The sequence below is a fragment of the Natator depressus genome, chromosome 4 (assembly GCF_965152275.1).
Source record: "Natator depressus isolate rNatDep1 chromosome 4, rNatDep2.hap1, whole genome shotgun sequence".
NCBI lineage: Eukaryota > Metazoa > Chordata > Testudines > Cheloniidae > Natator > Natator depressus.
In genome coordinates, this window is record NC_134237.1 from 27182382 (window position 1) to 27200213 (window position 17832).

A 17832-nucleotide genomic window follows, 5' to 3' on the forward strand; every position below is an offset into this window, starting at 1 on the left:
GCACAGCTACCAACATTATTAACGATCAGAAATGATGCGGCCCTTTAAAAAAGTTTTCTAGACAACTACAGAAAAGGAAAGACACATGCTACTCTGAAGGTCAGCCATTCAATTCCCCTAGTTATATTTAGTGTACAACAATAAAAAAGTGCAAGTCCTAAAGCAACTGTGTGCGAGAAGCTCAAAAACAGGTTGTAGAACAATGATGAACTACAGAGGCTTACATGGTGCTTAGAACGGCAGATCTATGGAAACAAAACATGCAACAATGAAAGGAAGCCAATGGTATAATTATATTGACTGTACAAGCAATTTACTAAAGAGGAAAAAAAATATACAATCCTGCAGCAAGTAACCTAGCATTTAAATGGGAGATGGGGGGAGAGGAGTGAGGACAAGTTAACACTAAGCAGTTAAGCCACAAATACACGTAAAGGGAAATAGATGTAATGCTTTCATTCAAATAGTGTCAACCAGGTAAGTCTGCCAAACATTCACCAAATTATCACCTTGTTGAAGAAGAGAACCCCTTTTTAATTTAAGAAGTTAGCCATTTTGAATTAGCATTATTATTAGTCTAGCCAGCAAGAAGTAATAGTTGACAATGGCTAGCCAGCTGCTTTATAACAATGGCAGGCTTCCACCATTATAGTCATTACAGCTGATCATTATTTTCCATTAAAAAAGTCTTCTACCCCATCCTCACCCCCTAAAATGTTTAGTCACTCAGCCATTCCACATCAGGCTGAAGTTTGCCATAAGCCCAGTGAATGTATGGATGTTCCTATAAATTGATCTAAATTGATTAAAGAGCAAATTCTCTCACCTTAGTCCCACAAACTTCAACACTGAGCACTTCTGAAAATCCCACCCATGTGTTATTCCTACATGAAGAATTCAGTTAAGATTGTGCACTTCAGTGCAATGTACTGTTCCATGTCATAAATACCGTGCAGAGACACTCCAGTCCCCACCACAAAGACAATCCCATACCACAAATCACTCAGGAATTTAAGGATATCATCAAATCCTTCCCCAAACTCCTCCAACAGGAACTCTACAACCTCATTCCCCACAAACCTGGCCCCAGGACCTTTTACGTGCTTTGCAAGAGACACAAATAAGGGAACCTAGGTAGACCCATCATATCTGGCTACGGCACTCTTACTAAAGGAATATTGGGAATCACGGAAAGCATCCTCAAACCCCTCACCAGACAAAGGACCAGTCTCCTCCAGGACATAACCGACTGCCACCAGAAACTCCACAACATTAACATTAACAACCTCCCCCAAAACACCATCCTTGCCACCATGGATGTCCTTATACACAGACATCCCTCACCATAATGATATCACTGCCTGCCTCAAATATCCACCCCAAACTCATCCATTTCATCCTCACTCATAACAACTTTACATTCAATCCAAAAAAATGGGAACAGCCAAAGATATTAGGATGGCTCCCCAATATGACAACTTTCTCATGGCCACCTTAAGGAAGAATTTTTGGGCAAATGCAGCACAAAACCAACAGTATAGCTACATACATCAATGATATTTTCATCCTCTGGACAGAAGACCTAAACTCCCACAGATTTCCACCACATCTTCAACCACCACCACCACCCGCCGTCCAGCAAACTCTCTCTGGAACATCCCATACCAGCATCAGCTTCCTGGACACCATGGTCAGCTTCAGCAATGGAACCCTAAAGAAGCCAATGGATCAGCACACTTACCTTCACAGAACCAGTAACCACCCTGAAACACCAATAAATCCATTATCTGCACTATGGCCAGCCACTCTCATACCATAGATCATGCTCTGAGGAGAAAGGCCAGGATACACATCTTAACATACTTAAAACTGCCTTCACCAAACAAGGGCACTCCTTCAGTGAAGTAGATTGCATCATAGAATGGGACCACCCAAATACCACCAGAGAACCTGATTCAATACAGAGAAAAACAAAACCAAAAAACCCTCCTACCACATACCTTTAAGTTGTCAGCTACCACCTCATACTGAAAGCTATATGGGGTATCATTAAACAATTAAAACCCATAGTCGATTGAGACCACATCCTGAAAGAAATCTTTCCTTGAACCCCCTTTTCTGGCCTTCAAACAACATCTCCCTCCCCCTCCCCAACCTCATCATCGGAAGCAAACGCCCCACAGACCAGGACCCACCTACTCAAAATGATAGCACACCCTGCCAGAACAGCAGACAAAACTAGCAGGCGTATCTCCCCACTGCTATGAGGATCAATTCCCCTCCCACCCCCACCTCCGCGAACACCCTTTTAAGATCCGTGTGTCCTTCACATGCCTATCATAACATGCAGTGTGGCTCATTCAGTGCACTTAAACACTTGTATAACAACTATGTGGGTGAAACAAGACAATCTCTACACTCTCAAACAAACTCACACAGAAAAAGACACATACACCATATCACCCTTGTGTATGTGAAGCAGAACTGGGGTTCGGGTATGCAGAGTAGCAACATGATCACACGGAAGTATCCAGCAGAACTTGACAATTCTGTTGGCTTTTCCTCGCTGAGATAAAACAGTTTAGAAGAAAACAGGGAAAAAACTGTGTTTAGATTATAACTTTAAGATGTGGCCTTTATCTAGAAGAAGCTGTGGGAATTAATGTGTCGGGGAAGTCTGAAGTGAAGTGGCCCCCCCAAAAAAACACCCCACAACCACCTCCAGAGAAATTTCAAAAAGGGCTCATTTTGATATGGTTTGATATGATATGTGACCAAACATGTATTGGGCCATTAAATGTGTTAAGTTTGGAAACTAGTTTCAAATCATTAATGAGTAAAATGTGGGGAATTTTAATACTGCCTTAGTACAAATCTCAATGCAACCTCAACTATGGAGCTCTGAGGGTACCTCTTTAACACACAGAGCATCTAGATTTTGGCAGCAGCTCCTCTGCAGGTTTTTGGCTTTTACTAGAAAAGCTGGTTCACATGAAAATAACCAGATGTTCTATTTATGTAGTAATCTGTTTAAACAAAACACCAACACATTTCAATGGATGTTTCCGTAGTGATACAAATTTTGCCCGAAGTGATTAATCCAGCGTTCTATAACATGTACGGTGAGCCTAGAGTCTGTGCATTATTGTATGTGCAATCAAATGCTTCTTTACACAAGTAATGTAAATATACTATAAACTACTGAGATTCTACACTGGCTACTGTCTGCTAATAACTGGATGGTGTAAGTGGCAGGCACCATAAAAAAAAGAAGTAGCTCATGAGTAATAACTGGATGAACCCTATCCTCTCATTCACTCAGGCTGGAGCAACTGTAAAACTAAGTCAGTAAGCCAGAGAATAGGGTGGCTTCACTTGGAGTCGGGAGACAGGTTCTAGTCACAATTCTACCTGACTTGTTATGTGAACTTGGTTAAATTAAAACCTCCTTGTAGATTTGTTTGGGGGTGAGGGGGCAGAAATGGTTTCAAACTCTTTTTTTTTTTTGGGGGGGGGGGGGGGGAGAATACAGTTGCTTGTAACAATGTAAGTTACTGTACCCTTGGTACAGTAAGTTACTGTTGACATGCCACAAAATTTGCTATGGTTACTATTCATGCTGGTTAAAATTAACCTAGGTTGGAAGAGCAACCTAGATCTTCCCTGCCAGATGCTCAGCTACCCTTTTTCTACTGCTTCAGTGTGCAGATATCCATGGCTGTTAATAACTGAATACAATATTCTCATTTCAAGGAAGAAAATCCTCACTCCCACCCACCCCCCTTTTGGGGGAGGGAGGGAGGAGTGAAGAAGCAGTAGAGGGGAGCGGATACACACTGACTTAATCTCCAGCTTTTCATGAATGGCTCATTCATTCACAAGCAGAATATCTATTACACCACTAGACAGCCCAGCACCATCCAACTGGCTGAGGCAATGTAACAGACATTTTATACTATTTTACCTACCTAGGTTTTCATATAGTGGCCATCATGCTGGTAACCACGCACCTGACATGTGCAGTACCATGAACATACACAGATCTATTGCTTTCCCGCTCTCTAACCCCAGACACTGGGATTTTGGGGAGTGGTATTGTATGAAAGCGGGGCCAAAGGCACTGAAGTTTGTGGTTATTCTGGTCTCTTCTGGTAGAACGTTGTACAGTGTAAGCTAGCTGCTGAGAGGGCTTTGTCTCCTGCTCTCAAGAGTCTTGCCCTTGAGCTTGACAGTTCCATTGTTCCAATGGAATGCAGCTGTCATGGGAGGTCGTATGGAGAGAGGCTGCCCCTTTCGCAACTTGAACCAGTCCCTTGGAGGGCTTTTCAGAGGAGACCAGACTCCTTAAATTTGATTTCTGCATTCTATGGAAGCCACTGAAGGGAGGCACTGGGGTGATGTGCTCTAAGCACAGAAAGGTTGCTGCATAAACAATCAGAAATGTGTAGTGTTTCATTTCAATACACAGTACTGACTGGACATGGGATAGTCTGCGAGGCAAGCATAGGTAGAAATGGGAGCCTTTTTTTTTCCTTCTTTTTTCTCTCTCTCTCTCTCTTTCTGCACATCCCTGGCTACTTGAGTACCCAGGAGCAATGGAAGAGTCCAATCTATTGCCTCTCTCTCTCTCTGGCAAAAACTACTGGCCAATTAACAAATGGCTGAGAAAGTCACATGACCACATGGCAGAGAAATAAAGCAGCCTCAGCACAGGCTAACTACAAAATTCACACTGCATCTACCACATCATTTATTTCCACACCTATTTTATAGGATCTGACATCACTTAGAATTTATCATTTGGGTTAAACGATTTCAAAATCCACTTTCCCTCATGAGACACACACTGCTCTAGGAAAAATAAAACAAGTGGGCAATATCTGATATATTGACTTGACAAAGCAGCACAGAGAAGTTTGCATTGTCACTACCCACACTGTATTTGTTCTGTGGATAAATAAAGAAATTCAGCACCCTAGGCTGTCAATCCATGGCCTTTGACAAGTGTTAGATAAAACTAAAGATTAAGTAGAGAGGGTTACTAATCACCTTAGACTCACTTAGTAACTTTTACTTTAAAACTAAAAATACACACACAAAATACACAAGTGATTTAGGGAAATGTACCGCAAGACCTAATATTATGGCATTTACCACAAGAAACTTGTAGAATAATAGCAGCACACAGACCCAAGCACTCACGGAGGAGAAAGCAGTGCAGTAAATTGATAATGTCTCTTTCGCTGAGAGGCTGTGTGGTCTAGCAACGAAGTACACTGAACTAAAATTCAAGAGATAGGGGTTTTATTCCTCGCTTTGCCACTGATACTTTGTGCGATCCCCGATAAGTCACTTCAGTTCTCTGTGCGTCTGTTCCCTCTCCTTCCATCCATTGTCTATTTAGGCCGTTTCTCACTATGAATTTGTACAGTAGCTAGCACAATGCCCTCCCACCCCATCTCCTTTGGGGCCTCTGGACAATACCCTAATATAAATTATTAATAAACATGGGTTTGAAGCCTGGATAAGAGACCAGATTTTGGTCCATGCTCTAACAAAAAGAACGGGGGGGGAAAAAAAAACAAAAAAAAATCACCACACAGTTTCAGCGGGTCTTTATTCAGAAGTCAAACAGGATAGGAACAGCATGGGCAACGATGCATTGGGATGGAGATAGAGCTATGACGATGACACTTGAATGGCAGCTGCTCAGGCTTTTGCATTCTTGAGAACTAAACACAAATACAAAGAAAAATTTCACTTCTAACATTTTATGGACTCCAAAGCCTTGGAGAGTGAAAAACTAAAATAAATTAATTACCTTTAACTCTGGAGAAAAGTAAGCCTCATATTTGCTTAAGAGGCTTTGCTGTGTTGCTAATGGCAAATAAATTAAAGCTTTGTATCCTGTTAATTTTCCCCATCACGATTTCCATCAATTATAGTCACAGAACTGTTGTACAAAAATCCCTATAGCTTAACGGCTCTCAAGCCTTGTCTGCTGCACAGCTGTAAGGCATTTTAAGCACCACTGCAAGCTCTTGGCATGTCTGCAACTCAACACACATCCATGCACATGCACCACACTCACATGCTTGCATTAGCACACAGGCATTCACACGACGGTGGTTACTGTGCTTGCTCTGAGCAAAGCTAAACACCACGCTGTTCACCACCTTTTCACCTTACACCACACTGTGCTAGTCAGCAAGTGCTGGTGCAGCTGCTCCAACAGAGTATATGGTCCTCTTAGCATAGTCCTACAATGCTCCTACTCAGCCTTCAGTGACACCACAGGCTAATGGCTGTGTCACCTGTAAAACCATGCAGCTGTTACGTCAACACAGGCACAAGTGAATACAAGGTAGTTCTTGGCTGACCTCTGCTCTGCCCTGTGCTTCCCTCCACCCCAATATTCAAGACATGGAGTCCTTTTACATGCAAATTAAAATTTATATCAAAGCCTTAGAACTGTTATTGTATATTACAAATAAAACTTTCTGAAATTTTACTTCATAATAAAAATGTTTTTAAATATACATATGTTTCTATAGACCTATTTTAGCACCACTAGGTCTTCAGCTCCTGAGAAATACCAGCCTTAGAGAAAGGACAGTAAGCATTATACACAAATACCTTATGGTGACCTGAAGTCTGCATCAGAGTGAGACAATTGCCTCTCCCAGATTCCTGAAAACACAAAAAGTAATATCATTAACAACCAACATTGAAACTTAACGGGATTAACCCATTGCCAGGTACATCCTCTAGTTCTGCTTACCTCCCCATGCCTGCCCACAACCCAGTGGGGCTCTTGACTGTCTGTAATTCCCACAGGGCCATCAGTGAAGGAGGTGGGGGAAGAAATTGGCATAATTTCGTGGAGCTACCTGGCTTGGATCTTATCCCTCCAAACTTGGGCCCACACATTTCTGTTCTCAGTACTCTGCATGGGATGAGAAGAAGGGGGGGGGGGGGAAGCTATGTCAGCGAAACAGCCAAGAACAACAACAACATATCAAGTAAAAGACATATCAATAAAGCGCCTTACCTCCTCGAGCACCGCTTCCCCCCAGGAGCAGTGCTCTTCACAATAACCTCCAGCCCTAGAATCATTCAGGCAGTGGCTTGCAACTCTTCACCATGGCATCTTCAGTGCGAGCAAGAGGGCTTAGCAGAAGCTCCTGAATCTCAAAAGGTATGCCTGGCTCTTCATGCAGGTCAAAGCATCCATTGGAACAAACCAAGAACAAGAACAGGTGCAGTCATATGTTCTCTATACCATAGGTATTAAGCACTTGCTCCAGGAAACTGCACCAAGACTTGTGGGACAGGCTCTGCAGCACTTTTATCACGTCCTCCCACATTACTACATGCAAGCCCCAATGGTAAAATTCTGTAGTACAGGCAAAGATAAGAGGCTGCTTTTAAATGAGTTGCATGGCACAGTTACAAAGCAGGCCTCTCTCCTGCCCTTCTCCTCCTCTCCCTCTCCTCCCCCCACCACTATATGAAGGGTCACAACTGTTTTATTCTCTCCCTAAATGTACTTAATTCTCTTGAAATCTCCACTTCTCTCTCCCGAGATTTACCACTAATTTAATTTCTGTTTCCATCTAGTTTCCCTCTCCTACTTACATGCTCAGTCTTCTGACAACATTCTCCATTTCATTATGTCTAATTCACCCACTGACAAATACCACTGTTGTTGCATGCATTCGGCAAGGACAATGAAAACAGACTAGCCAGCTTCATGTTCATTTGCATTCAGTTTCTTTAGCAGTGCCTTGAAATGACCCTTTGTACAAGTCATACCCAAATGACCTACTACATTATAAATATTCCTGTTTGATATTTGGAGCATTTTTGTACGAAATGTTGGAAACTTAGTTCATTAGCATAAAATATGTACACCCTTGTCCTGTTTTTTGTTAAAGATATTCTTAAATTTCCAGCCCTTTCCCCTTTTATAGCCTCCTGTCTACAAAAGAACAAAGCTTCAGACATGCAGCACCCTCCATGCAATTACTGTTCTCTACTATACCCCAGCATTGGTTTCCTAGGAAACAAGAAAAAAAACCATAAAAATGTCTAGCACATTTAATATGCAAATGAAGTAGGTCACACCAGTCATATTTCACTCACTGCCGTGCAGGATCATTCATGATGATTTGTGGCTTGCATTTGCTGCAGGCAATTGGATTTGGGGCAGTTATGGCAGAAACAATTATCTTCCTCGACAATGCTATTGCACAGCTTACTGCTGGCTTAGAATAGGTTAAAAGATCAGGTTACGAGTGTGGAAATGGAAGATTGTTTTAATACTAAAACAATATATTAATGACTAATGTTTCTGCTGTCTAGCTAGATAGTTATATAACCCCTCATATCTCTGTAGTGTTTGAGAGAAGGGTTACAACACACATGGTAAAGTACAGCAAATAATAAAAACCCTGATTCTTTTTGTCAAATACCCCATCAAATATTCAGCTCCAGTTCCCACTGTGCTCATCTACTCAGTCTGTAGAATAGGAGCAACTGACTTTTAAAAGCACAGAGGAGGCCAAGTAGTTAGCCCTACTGCAGTGCTCTATCTCAGAGCAAAGCACCAAGGAGTGGAAATGAAAGAGACCAGAATACTCTGAGCAATAAATACCCTCCGATGATCGGGATGTAACATTGCCATCAAACACACAAGCAGTTGCTTACCAGCCTGCATGAAAAATGGAAAGGGGCCAAGTAAGGGCAAGCGGGTTTCAGTCTACAATAAAAAACAAATGTGTCTCCAAATTCTCACAGATTGGTATAAGAGGAGTAATTCCACTGACTACAGTGTAGTTACATGGGTGTAAGAGAGGAGAATCTGGCTGTGTCAATGCAAGAGATGATTGTTAACTGCTGGTTCTTCATTTTTATACTTGGCCTGAAGTTAGGACAATAGGCCAGGGAGAAAAGCATAAGTATTTATGCCACAGAGTGCTAATTTAATGTAATACCTGCATCGCTGATGTTAAGAGGCATACGACATCAGCTACCAAATCAAGGCACCCTGAGTTCTAAATTCAGTATCACTGCTTCAGGAAGGCAAAGAAAAATCCCACAATTAGTCTGTTTTGAAGTCATAGGAGAGAGTGTTTAACACTACAGAGAAGGAGGGGAAAAACCCAAGGTTTTAAAAAGGATACACTCAAATTAGGCTGACAACGTTAACAATCAACCTAAATATACTAGTATAATTTTACAGATTAGTTACACGATGTAGTGATGTTCTCTCTCTCTCTGGCTCTGAACTGCTATATAAGTACTGCATTCACTTTGGTGTACACGAATTAGAGAGAGAGTAATGACAAAACACTGCAACCATGCTTGGGAGTAGGAATGCAGATTCCCTGAAGCTCAGACTACTTATTGCGCTGTTTTTACACCAGACAGAGGAACAATCTTTGCCCATTGCCACACTGATGTTTACAATTACAGCTCACCAAGCATTTCTTGTGTTTGAATGTTTTCACTTGCTGATTCTCTAACCTGCAAAAAAGGCTTTGAACCTGGAAGACAGACAGACAAGCCCTCCTGAACTCTGGGATTTTGTTTAAAACATGAATACAGGAAGAACAAGAGGATACAGATATATATGTCTGTTTCCTCCACCCCACTCCCACATAATAACACAAGCGTGAAGTATGCCAAAAGTTCAGAAGGACACATTGTTAAGATACGCACTTCTGATTGTCCCTAAGGACATGAGGAAATGAAATCATCCAGCAAAAGATCTGCACAAAACTTATGACCCCCACAATGAAAGCCAAAAGGTGACGTTTATTAAAACTGCATGTAAATATAATTCAATTTCATGTCAGCTCACAAATATTGGGTATATCAACTTCTCATTGCTTTCTAAAAGGTGCTCTTATCCTGTTCTTGATCAGTCCCCACCCCACATCCACCCCTCAACCTTAAAGTTTAGTTTACTAGTTCTTAACATATTTCCAGACACACCACAGCTGCCTACATTTCCACAGAAGTGTGAACTATAAAATTCCAAAGAGGGTTTCTTGTTGCTTTGTCAATTTCACCAACATTTCAGAGATCGCTTCTATATGGCCCCCTAGTTTCTGTCTTAAGATACTTTATACTTGTGCTGATCTGTATTTATCAGAATCTTATCCTCTCCACTGCACCCAGAACCCCAGCATACAACACCTTTTTTGGTTTTTGCTTGTTTTCTAGCAAGAGACAGTCCTCACTACAGAGCCCAACACATCCTTGGCACAAAACATTTTGTGGACTCTTTCTGTGCATCCTTGTCAGTTACAACTTTTTAATTGTGCATGAAGTTTTAGTAAATACCAAACTAAGAAGAGAATAATTACACAGACACCAAGGCTTCCTTGGTTAGTGGTAACATTCTTTTAATCCCACTGGAGAAGAGGTAAGTTCTTTCAGGGTTCACACACCAAAGTCCAGGAAAGAATTTCAAAAATTAAACTTCTGCTCAACTTCAGGCTAAGAAAAAAATTGAAGGGCAAATTCTGCTCTTACTTGCAACAGTGACTATCCAGAGGAATTTTAGTTCAAACGAGTTACTCTGCCTCTCTCCACACCTTAGCGGAAAGTCCAGTTCAGAGAATTGCCACAAGGGGTACTGACTGGTATTTGTTACCAGGGAAGAGGTGCCAAAGATTGAATAGAAATGAAGACAGAAATACCCTCCCACTGCTTAAAGGCATTTCCTCCAGAACAGGGCGAAGGCACACCTGAAGGGCACTGTGGGGAAGCTGCGTCTCCTGTTGCCTATGCTGTGTGTGTTCTGTGGATAGAGAGAGGACTTTGGCTTCCAGAATTGTCAATCTGGCTCCATTCGCCAGAGCTACCAACTTACTGAAGCAAAAAAACACTATACATTTTTCATGATATTCTTTTCTGCATAACCATTTACTTACATAACACTATCCTCCTGACGCCACACATAGATAATGCTGATGCTTGGATAGCCAAGTCACAAGACCCCCAACCAGAAAGAAATTAAAGTAAATTATTAGCAAGAATATCTTTCGTGTAAGCGTTTACTTACAGTGAAGTCTTTCTTCAGTGTTAAGCTACAGTTTAAAGTGGGGGGGGGGGAGGGGGGGAGATAAGGAAAAAAAATTTTTTTTAATCCCAATTACACTCCTTTGTAAATCTATGAAGACGGAGAAAGGTTTCATCTAAGATTATATTAATTAGGTTTTATTTTTAGGCTTTCACAAAGTAGAAACTATTATGAGCTATGACCTAAATAGGCGAGAGCTCGCATAGTTAATACACAGGTGCCTACTGGAAACACTGCTAAAGCCAGCCTTTCTTGATTCCAGACACTTAGAAATTAGTTGCAGTAAGAAACACAAAAATGTTCAGTTCTGGAAGCTGCTCAGACCCACTTGGTGAATTCTCTTGCCTTCTAGAGAACAAAAATTCCCCAACGTCATTACTATTTGCCCCAACTTCTCAAGCAATAAAATAATTCATTTTCTAATTTTTTTTACCCTAATTATGGATTTTCCTCAGAGCAGATTTCTAAGTCTTGTATCAAAACTAGAAGTTTAAGTCGGAATAAAGGTCTGCCGGTTGTAGTACGTTCTACTGGAAGTGTCATTGATGGGGTAGGAAAAAAACCAGCAACTTTTCTATGGGACTTTTGAAAATAACCCTGTCAACTTAAATTGAAAAAGGTGGACTTGTAATAGTAGTAGGCAGACATTCAGACAACCACCACCAAAGAAAACTATAGCTGAAGTTCAGTTGAGGTTCACCCCCAATACTATTGCATTCACTTGAAGTTTACATCCTTCAGCAAAACAGGAGAGCGTTCTTCAGAGCTGACCAATGCATCAGGTACAAGGGGCAAAATGCACCTCCAATGGTGTCCCATGTAGCTGGTAACAACCTATGGAAATACTGTTGTTTCAAAAACAGCAAGGAAGCAGTTAAAGCATATTTGTAGTTGATTCCTGAAGCATTTTCCACAAGATATTAAAATAAATCTGATTACGAAGGCAGGAACAGCATTTTGTTCTTGTTAAATCAGACTGGCAGTGTGCATTTACTTAACTGGCTACTTTCTTTTTTAAGGTTTCAGAGTAACAGCCGTGTTAGTCTGTATTCGCAAAAAGAAAAGGAGTACTTGTGGCACCTTAGAGACTAACCAATTTATTTGAGCATGAGCTTTCGTGAGTTACAGCTCACTTCATCGGATGCATACTGTGGAAATTGCAGAAGACATTATATACACAGAGACCATGAAACAATACCTCCTCCCACCCCACTCTCCTGCTGGTAATAGCTTATCTAAAGTGATCATCAAGTTGGGCCATTTCCAGCACAAATCCAGGTTCTCTCACCCTCTGCCCCCCCCCCAAACTCACTCTCTTGCTGGTAATAGCCCATCCAAAGTGACCACTCTCTTCACAATGTGTATGATAATCAAGGTGGGCCATTTCCTGCAGAAATCCAGGTTCTCTCACCTCCTCACCTCTTTTTTAAAAAATCCAGGGCTAACCTCATATGAATATTTAAAAATATTACTACATAACGGTCTCATTTATTATACAAACTAGCTTGGGTGGCTAGACTAGTTCTGTTCACCTCCTAAAGGAAAGGGGGAGAAAATTGATTTTTGTTTGTTTGCTTTAAAGAGAGAGTTACTAAAAATATTAAAGCCCTTTTGATGGAAGTTGGGATCTGCACAAGTCCCACACAGATGAGCTAGATAAACAATAGGTCTTCTCCATCTTTAAATAGCTATAAGTCTATAACCCCCTCCTCGAGTTAAATATTCCCCTGTGCCCAGCCCAGTGTTTCTCCAACTTCTCTGCCTCATCCACAGCACAGCTCTTCTGGGATTCAAAACAGGTAACAGAAGTCAGAGCTCATAGCTACAGAAAAGGTACAGTAGTATTCCTCCTCCTCACCAAGAATTGTTCCTACCCAACAGGGCAGACCACCATCTTTCCACTCAGAACATCTCCTCTTCCCTTGTTTGGGGACATGAACCTGGCTCCCACTGAGAACCCCAAACTGGCTCAGAAGGACTGCCAAGGTAGCAGCCCAAAACTCCCATTCTCTTCATCTATCCCCATCCCCCTCAATAAGACATTCCTACTTAAAGAGAGGAAAACATGACAGCATTTGAATATTGAGCTCCCATTTAGTGGGAAGATGCTAAGTCATTATCAACTATGAAGCCACCCAAGCATATTTTGGGAAATATCTAAAATGAATGACCCTTCCACCCAGTTGTCCATAGAAGCTGACTGCACATTATATGCATTCAGGCCCTCTAAGAACTTTTCCAGTATTATATATTCTCCTTGCTACCGACTTCTAAACTTCTGAAGAAGGCAGCGATCAGTGTCACATTTGAAGTTTACAGAACTACTGCATTCATGACTCTTCCCCAAGGATAAACAAGTAGTCAGATTCATTTTCAAAATGAATTTAGGGCCTTAAGGGTCTATGCCTCATTGAAAGTCTATATGAGACTTAGGAACCTAATAGCCAGATTTTTACAAGTATTTAGGTGCCAAACTCCTATTGGTTGTGAGATTTAGGTGCTTTTGAAAATTTCACTATTTTCTCACCTGATATTACAATCCACTCTCAATCTGAGGTGCTATTGTACATATTAAGCCTCCATTGCAAGGTGTAGCAGCACGTGAGAAGTCCCACTGACATCCATAGGCCTCAATTTAGCAGTTGTAAACCATCAATTTTTTGAAGCTATCCTATTTGTCATACTGTTTGGTTTTGGGGTTGATACTGAAGGAGTTCAGTGGCCTTATTTAGCCTCATCAAAGAGCCACTGAGCAAGATTATGAATCGGCACGATTATTACAATAGGATCTACTCACAAAATGCCCAAGACTGAGCTACAATTCATACTGAATACTGGAACTGGTCTATCCTGACAGCAGGGTTGGAGCTCACTGGTGAACCTCGGAGTGGGGGAGGAGGGGAGACTGACTAACCAAAAGAACATTTTCATGTCATCAAGGAAATGAAACAACTAGAAGTGAGTTTGTGGCTTTGTGTGTCTCTTGAAACTGAAGACAGGAAATGAAATTCACAAGCACAGTACCAGGACACTTTAACCCAAAGCCTGACTTTTAAATTTTGGATTTTTGAATATTTTTAGGCAGCTACTATTCAATCAGAAAGATTGATGCTCCAGTGCAATTCTTCACCAACTCTAAAGAAAGGCCATCATTTAAAACCTACATACTCAAATTCCAAATGGCATCCATCGTTGAAGGAGAGGTCACTAGGCTAGACAAAGCCCTGTGGTAAAAGCAGCTGACATCATAAACACTGAATAGAAATATAAAGGAGCAATTTTCTCAAATACCGTGGGGTTTTCAAGGACTAAGATGAATCTTTTACTGAACTGCTTCTGCTTAAACCCATCTTTCAGCTCTTGTAATACCCTTAAATGAAATCCATTATGAGCAGGGCCACAAACACCTAAAAGAAACGAAAACCTTAGGACAAAGCATTAGGAAAACACAATTTATTTCTGCAGACAAGGGATAGAAATACAAACTGAGCACCGCCGTGCCTCAGTCTGAAATCATCTCCACAAGAGGAACAGGCTGAAAAGAAAAAGAAAAAGTGATGTTAATAGTTCAAATTGCAATCAGACCCAGCCACAATTTAGGAGAGCATAAAACGCTAAGAGCAAAATCCTGGTGCTGTGCATGAAGCCAAACAAAACAGGCCATGGCATGGGGAAGCAAAGCAGCAATAAACACAGATCGACCCCCACAGACCATCATAGAGCATCAGCAAGAATCACTGATACACTCATAGACCTCTAACAGTACCCATGGTTCCCCCACCCCCAAACATGCACATTTGTCCAGAAGATTTAGAGTCAACAACCTTGTCCCCACCATCCCACAGTCCACCAGCCCCTTGTACACCAGCGACAGTGGGTACCACCAAGGAGCAATACTTCACAACACACAGAGATGGTGGAAACTTACGACCACCACTACCTGCAGACTCCGCAGCCTATGCCCCACCCACCAGGAACACTATGGAACTACAGTGGTTCTGCTGCTTCCTCATCCTTGCACATCTGTGCAAGCCATAAAGACATGCTTTAGCTCTGTATTTTGAGCAGCCATTTGGCCCCAAAGAACAGGAAAATAGTAAATCCCTCTTCCCCTGACAGCTATAAGATTTAGGACTGGCTGTTAAAGCTCACATTGCTACTCTTGGCTAATTCTCTTCATCTACAACCTGTTAAATCATTAGAGTACATAAAACATTTGGAGTGACTGGACCAGGGCTTTTGCTCAGCCAGAAGACAAAAGACAGCGACTGATGGAAATGCAGAAGAAACACCTCAAAAGCGGAGTCAAAATGACATAAAAGTCAGATCCTCCACTGTTGCACCAGCCAAGCAGGGCTATGGAAGACTTGTGTGTTTTCATTTATGCCCGCTCTTTCCGTCAGGCTCAGGAGCAGCAACTGCAGAAGCAGTAAGAGCAGAGAATGTAGGTAAGAGCAGAGAACGTATGGCTGTCAGCAGAGCAGACTGCGGGACATTTCCTGGGCCATGTTTCACAGAAGAGAAAAGAAAAGAAGGAGGAGTTCTCCAGCAGGGATCAACTCATTGTGAATACAGAGCCTGGCTGGCCGTGGCAAAAAAAAATACCCCCTCAGGTGTCATGTAAGTTATTGGTATGAAGGAGAAGTAGAAAACAAAACAAAAAAAATACAGCTAAAGCACAATTTAGGTTACGATACCAGATGCCTGATCCTGCAAACAACTTACTACTGTGGAATAATCCTACTGAAATCTGTCGGATTACACCTAGTAGTAAGCACTAAACCGTGGAGAATAGGGCCCGTCTGCAGAATAGGGCCCTCTTTCAGTAATTTGATATCACCAACTCTATTCCATGGAAACTCAGGGTATCTTGCAGAACAAAATTACATAAGCCTCTCACAATGGGTAGCACTGGAAAAAATGAGGTCCTTCTCCCTGCCAGGAAAACATCAATAAACCAAATTCTCTAAAATCAAACAAACATAAGAAAATACAAGCTATCAGCTAAAAGCTAAACAAAATAAACATGCTTTGAGACCTCAAAGCATTAGTTCCATTGTTCAAAATTCCACTGAAGTGCTTTTAAAATAGATCCCCATATAGTGAAACAAATGGTTTTCAAGATGAAGGACCACTCAATCTGTTTTCTCATGCCTTTTGTTCTGGGGTACTATACACACACCCTTTTCTAAAATTTCCTATCTGAACAGGAATTTAGATAAGCAAGTTGTTTTCCTGGAAATCTGATTCCCAGGAGACAAGACCCTGGAACCAGGGCCTTAAAGTGCGGTCAATGTAATGCTAAGTCTATCATACTTTAATGATGACATTTGATTAGTTTAGCAAAGTTTTAGGACCCTGAAACCTTAAATATAAAAGTTAATTACAAGTTTAATAATATGTTAAAGTTACAGTAGACGCAGTGCCCACTCACAGATGACCAACCCATATCAAATAGTCTAATTTTTTTGGCCAGATGTGCAACCCCAAGCAACCCAGCCCATTTTAGATCTTGCCTTCAATAATTCCATCTTGCCAGGGCGATGCAGCTAGCAAAAAGTCATCCATGCTACTTGGGCTCTCCCCCTTCATATGCTCAGAATCCTCAAGTGATTGATAATCCAGGTAGAAAGGGGAGTGGGAATTCTGACCACTTATTAAGGCAGAAGAATAAGTGCTGGAGAAAAATGTAAAGGTGGCCTAAACATATTCTGTGGACTTGTCTTCATTAGAGAATTAGGCAGTGTAGGAGCATGATGTTAAGGAGTAGTGTAAACTAACCTGGTGTTAAACATCAGTTTCCCCTGATGGGTGAGCGACTATCTTCCGTTGGTCCAATAAAAGGTTACCTCAGCCACCGTCTCTCTCTACTATCCTGGGACCAACAAGGCTACAACTACACTACAGACATGAGTTCCCCCTGTCAACAACGATTCAAAAGTCATGTTCAAACATCATGTTATTCAATACAACCACAAGGTCACATTCTAACATGACCTAAATTTTCTCACGAGGACAAGCCTATGAATAGCGTTCTCCCAAAAGTCAAAAGAGAGTTTCTCAGAGAGTGGCAAACTTCGCGTTGAGCCTTTGCCCATCTCTCTTAGCAGCAAAACAGCTGCAACGTTCTAAACATCAGGGTTCCAGGTAAAGCTACCCACATGTTATAAGACATTAACTGTTTAAAATTTTGGTATAGTGATACCATACTGCTTAGAAAACAGAAAGGACAAGCATCAGCAGGTGGTCACCTGGGAATGGTGCAGCTGTTTTGCTGTTGAGCAATACCCTCTGCACTCTGGAAAATTTGCTGACACACAAATAACTTCCACCTGGAGTTACCGCTATAAAAAGGTAGAAGTAACCCAAACTAAAAATGGATTTTCATGTCTTGAATTGTACCAATTTGCACATTAAGCACTACTGCATAACAGATGCGTTCAAAAACAATGCACAAGAAAGGAAATTGGTGCTACTCTAACAAGACTGCAACGCAGATGCTACAGCACCTGTGAAACCGACAGAGGCCTTGACTGAACTGAATCCATAAAAAAGTGTTCCTTTTCCCACTCCCACAAGTCTCTTCTGAACTCTACAGGAATGATGGATGAATATTGCAGTGAGCCCTAACTCACTTCCTAAAAAAGCTCTAACAAGGAAAAGTTGTACTTGCCTGAGGGTTTTTCCTCAGAATAGTCTGTTAAACATAAAAAAAAAAAAAAAAAAGTCCTCTCAACTCC

The 17832-nt window shown here is 41.5% G+C and overlaps 1 protein-coding gene across 4 annotated transcripts in view; it reads right to left on the reverse strand.

Moving 5' to 3' along the window:
* TSPAN5 (tetraspanin 5) overlaps positions 1-17832 on the reverse strand; it is a 111748-nt gene that overhangs the window by 67385 nt on the left and 26531 nt on the right. The window contains exons 1-3 of one of the 4 annotated variants that reach the window (XM_074950655.1): positions 7052-7317; positions 6782-6946; positions 6637-6690 (exon numbers count right to left, since the gene is read on the reverse strand). The exons of 2 other annotated variants lie outside the window; for them this stretch is intronic. In XM_074950655.1, coding sequence (XP_074806756.1) covers positions 6637-6690; positions 6782-6874 — 147 coding nt within the window. In that variant the 5' untranslated portion in view covers positions 6875-6946; positions 7052-7317. Of the gene's footprint in view, positions 1-6636; positions 6691-6781; positions 6947-7051; positions 7368-17832 lie in introns of those variants that run through there. One more of the 4 variants, XM_074950656.1, reaches the window with a different exon arrangement.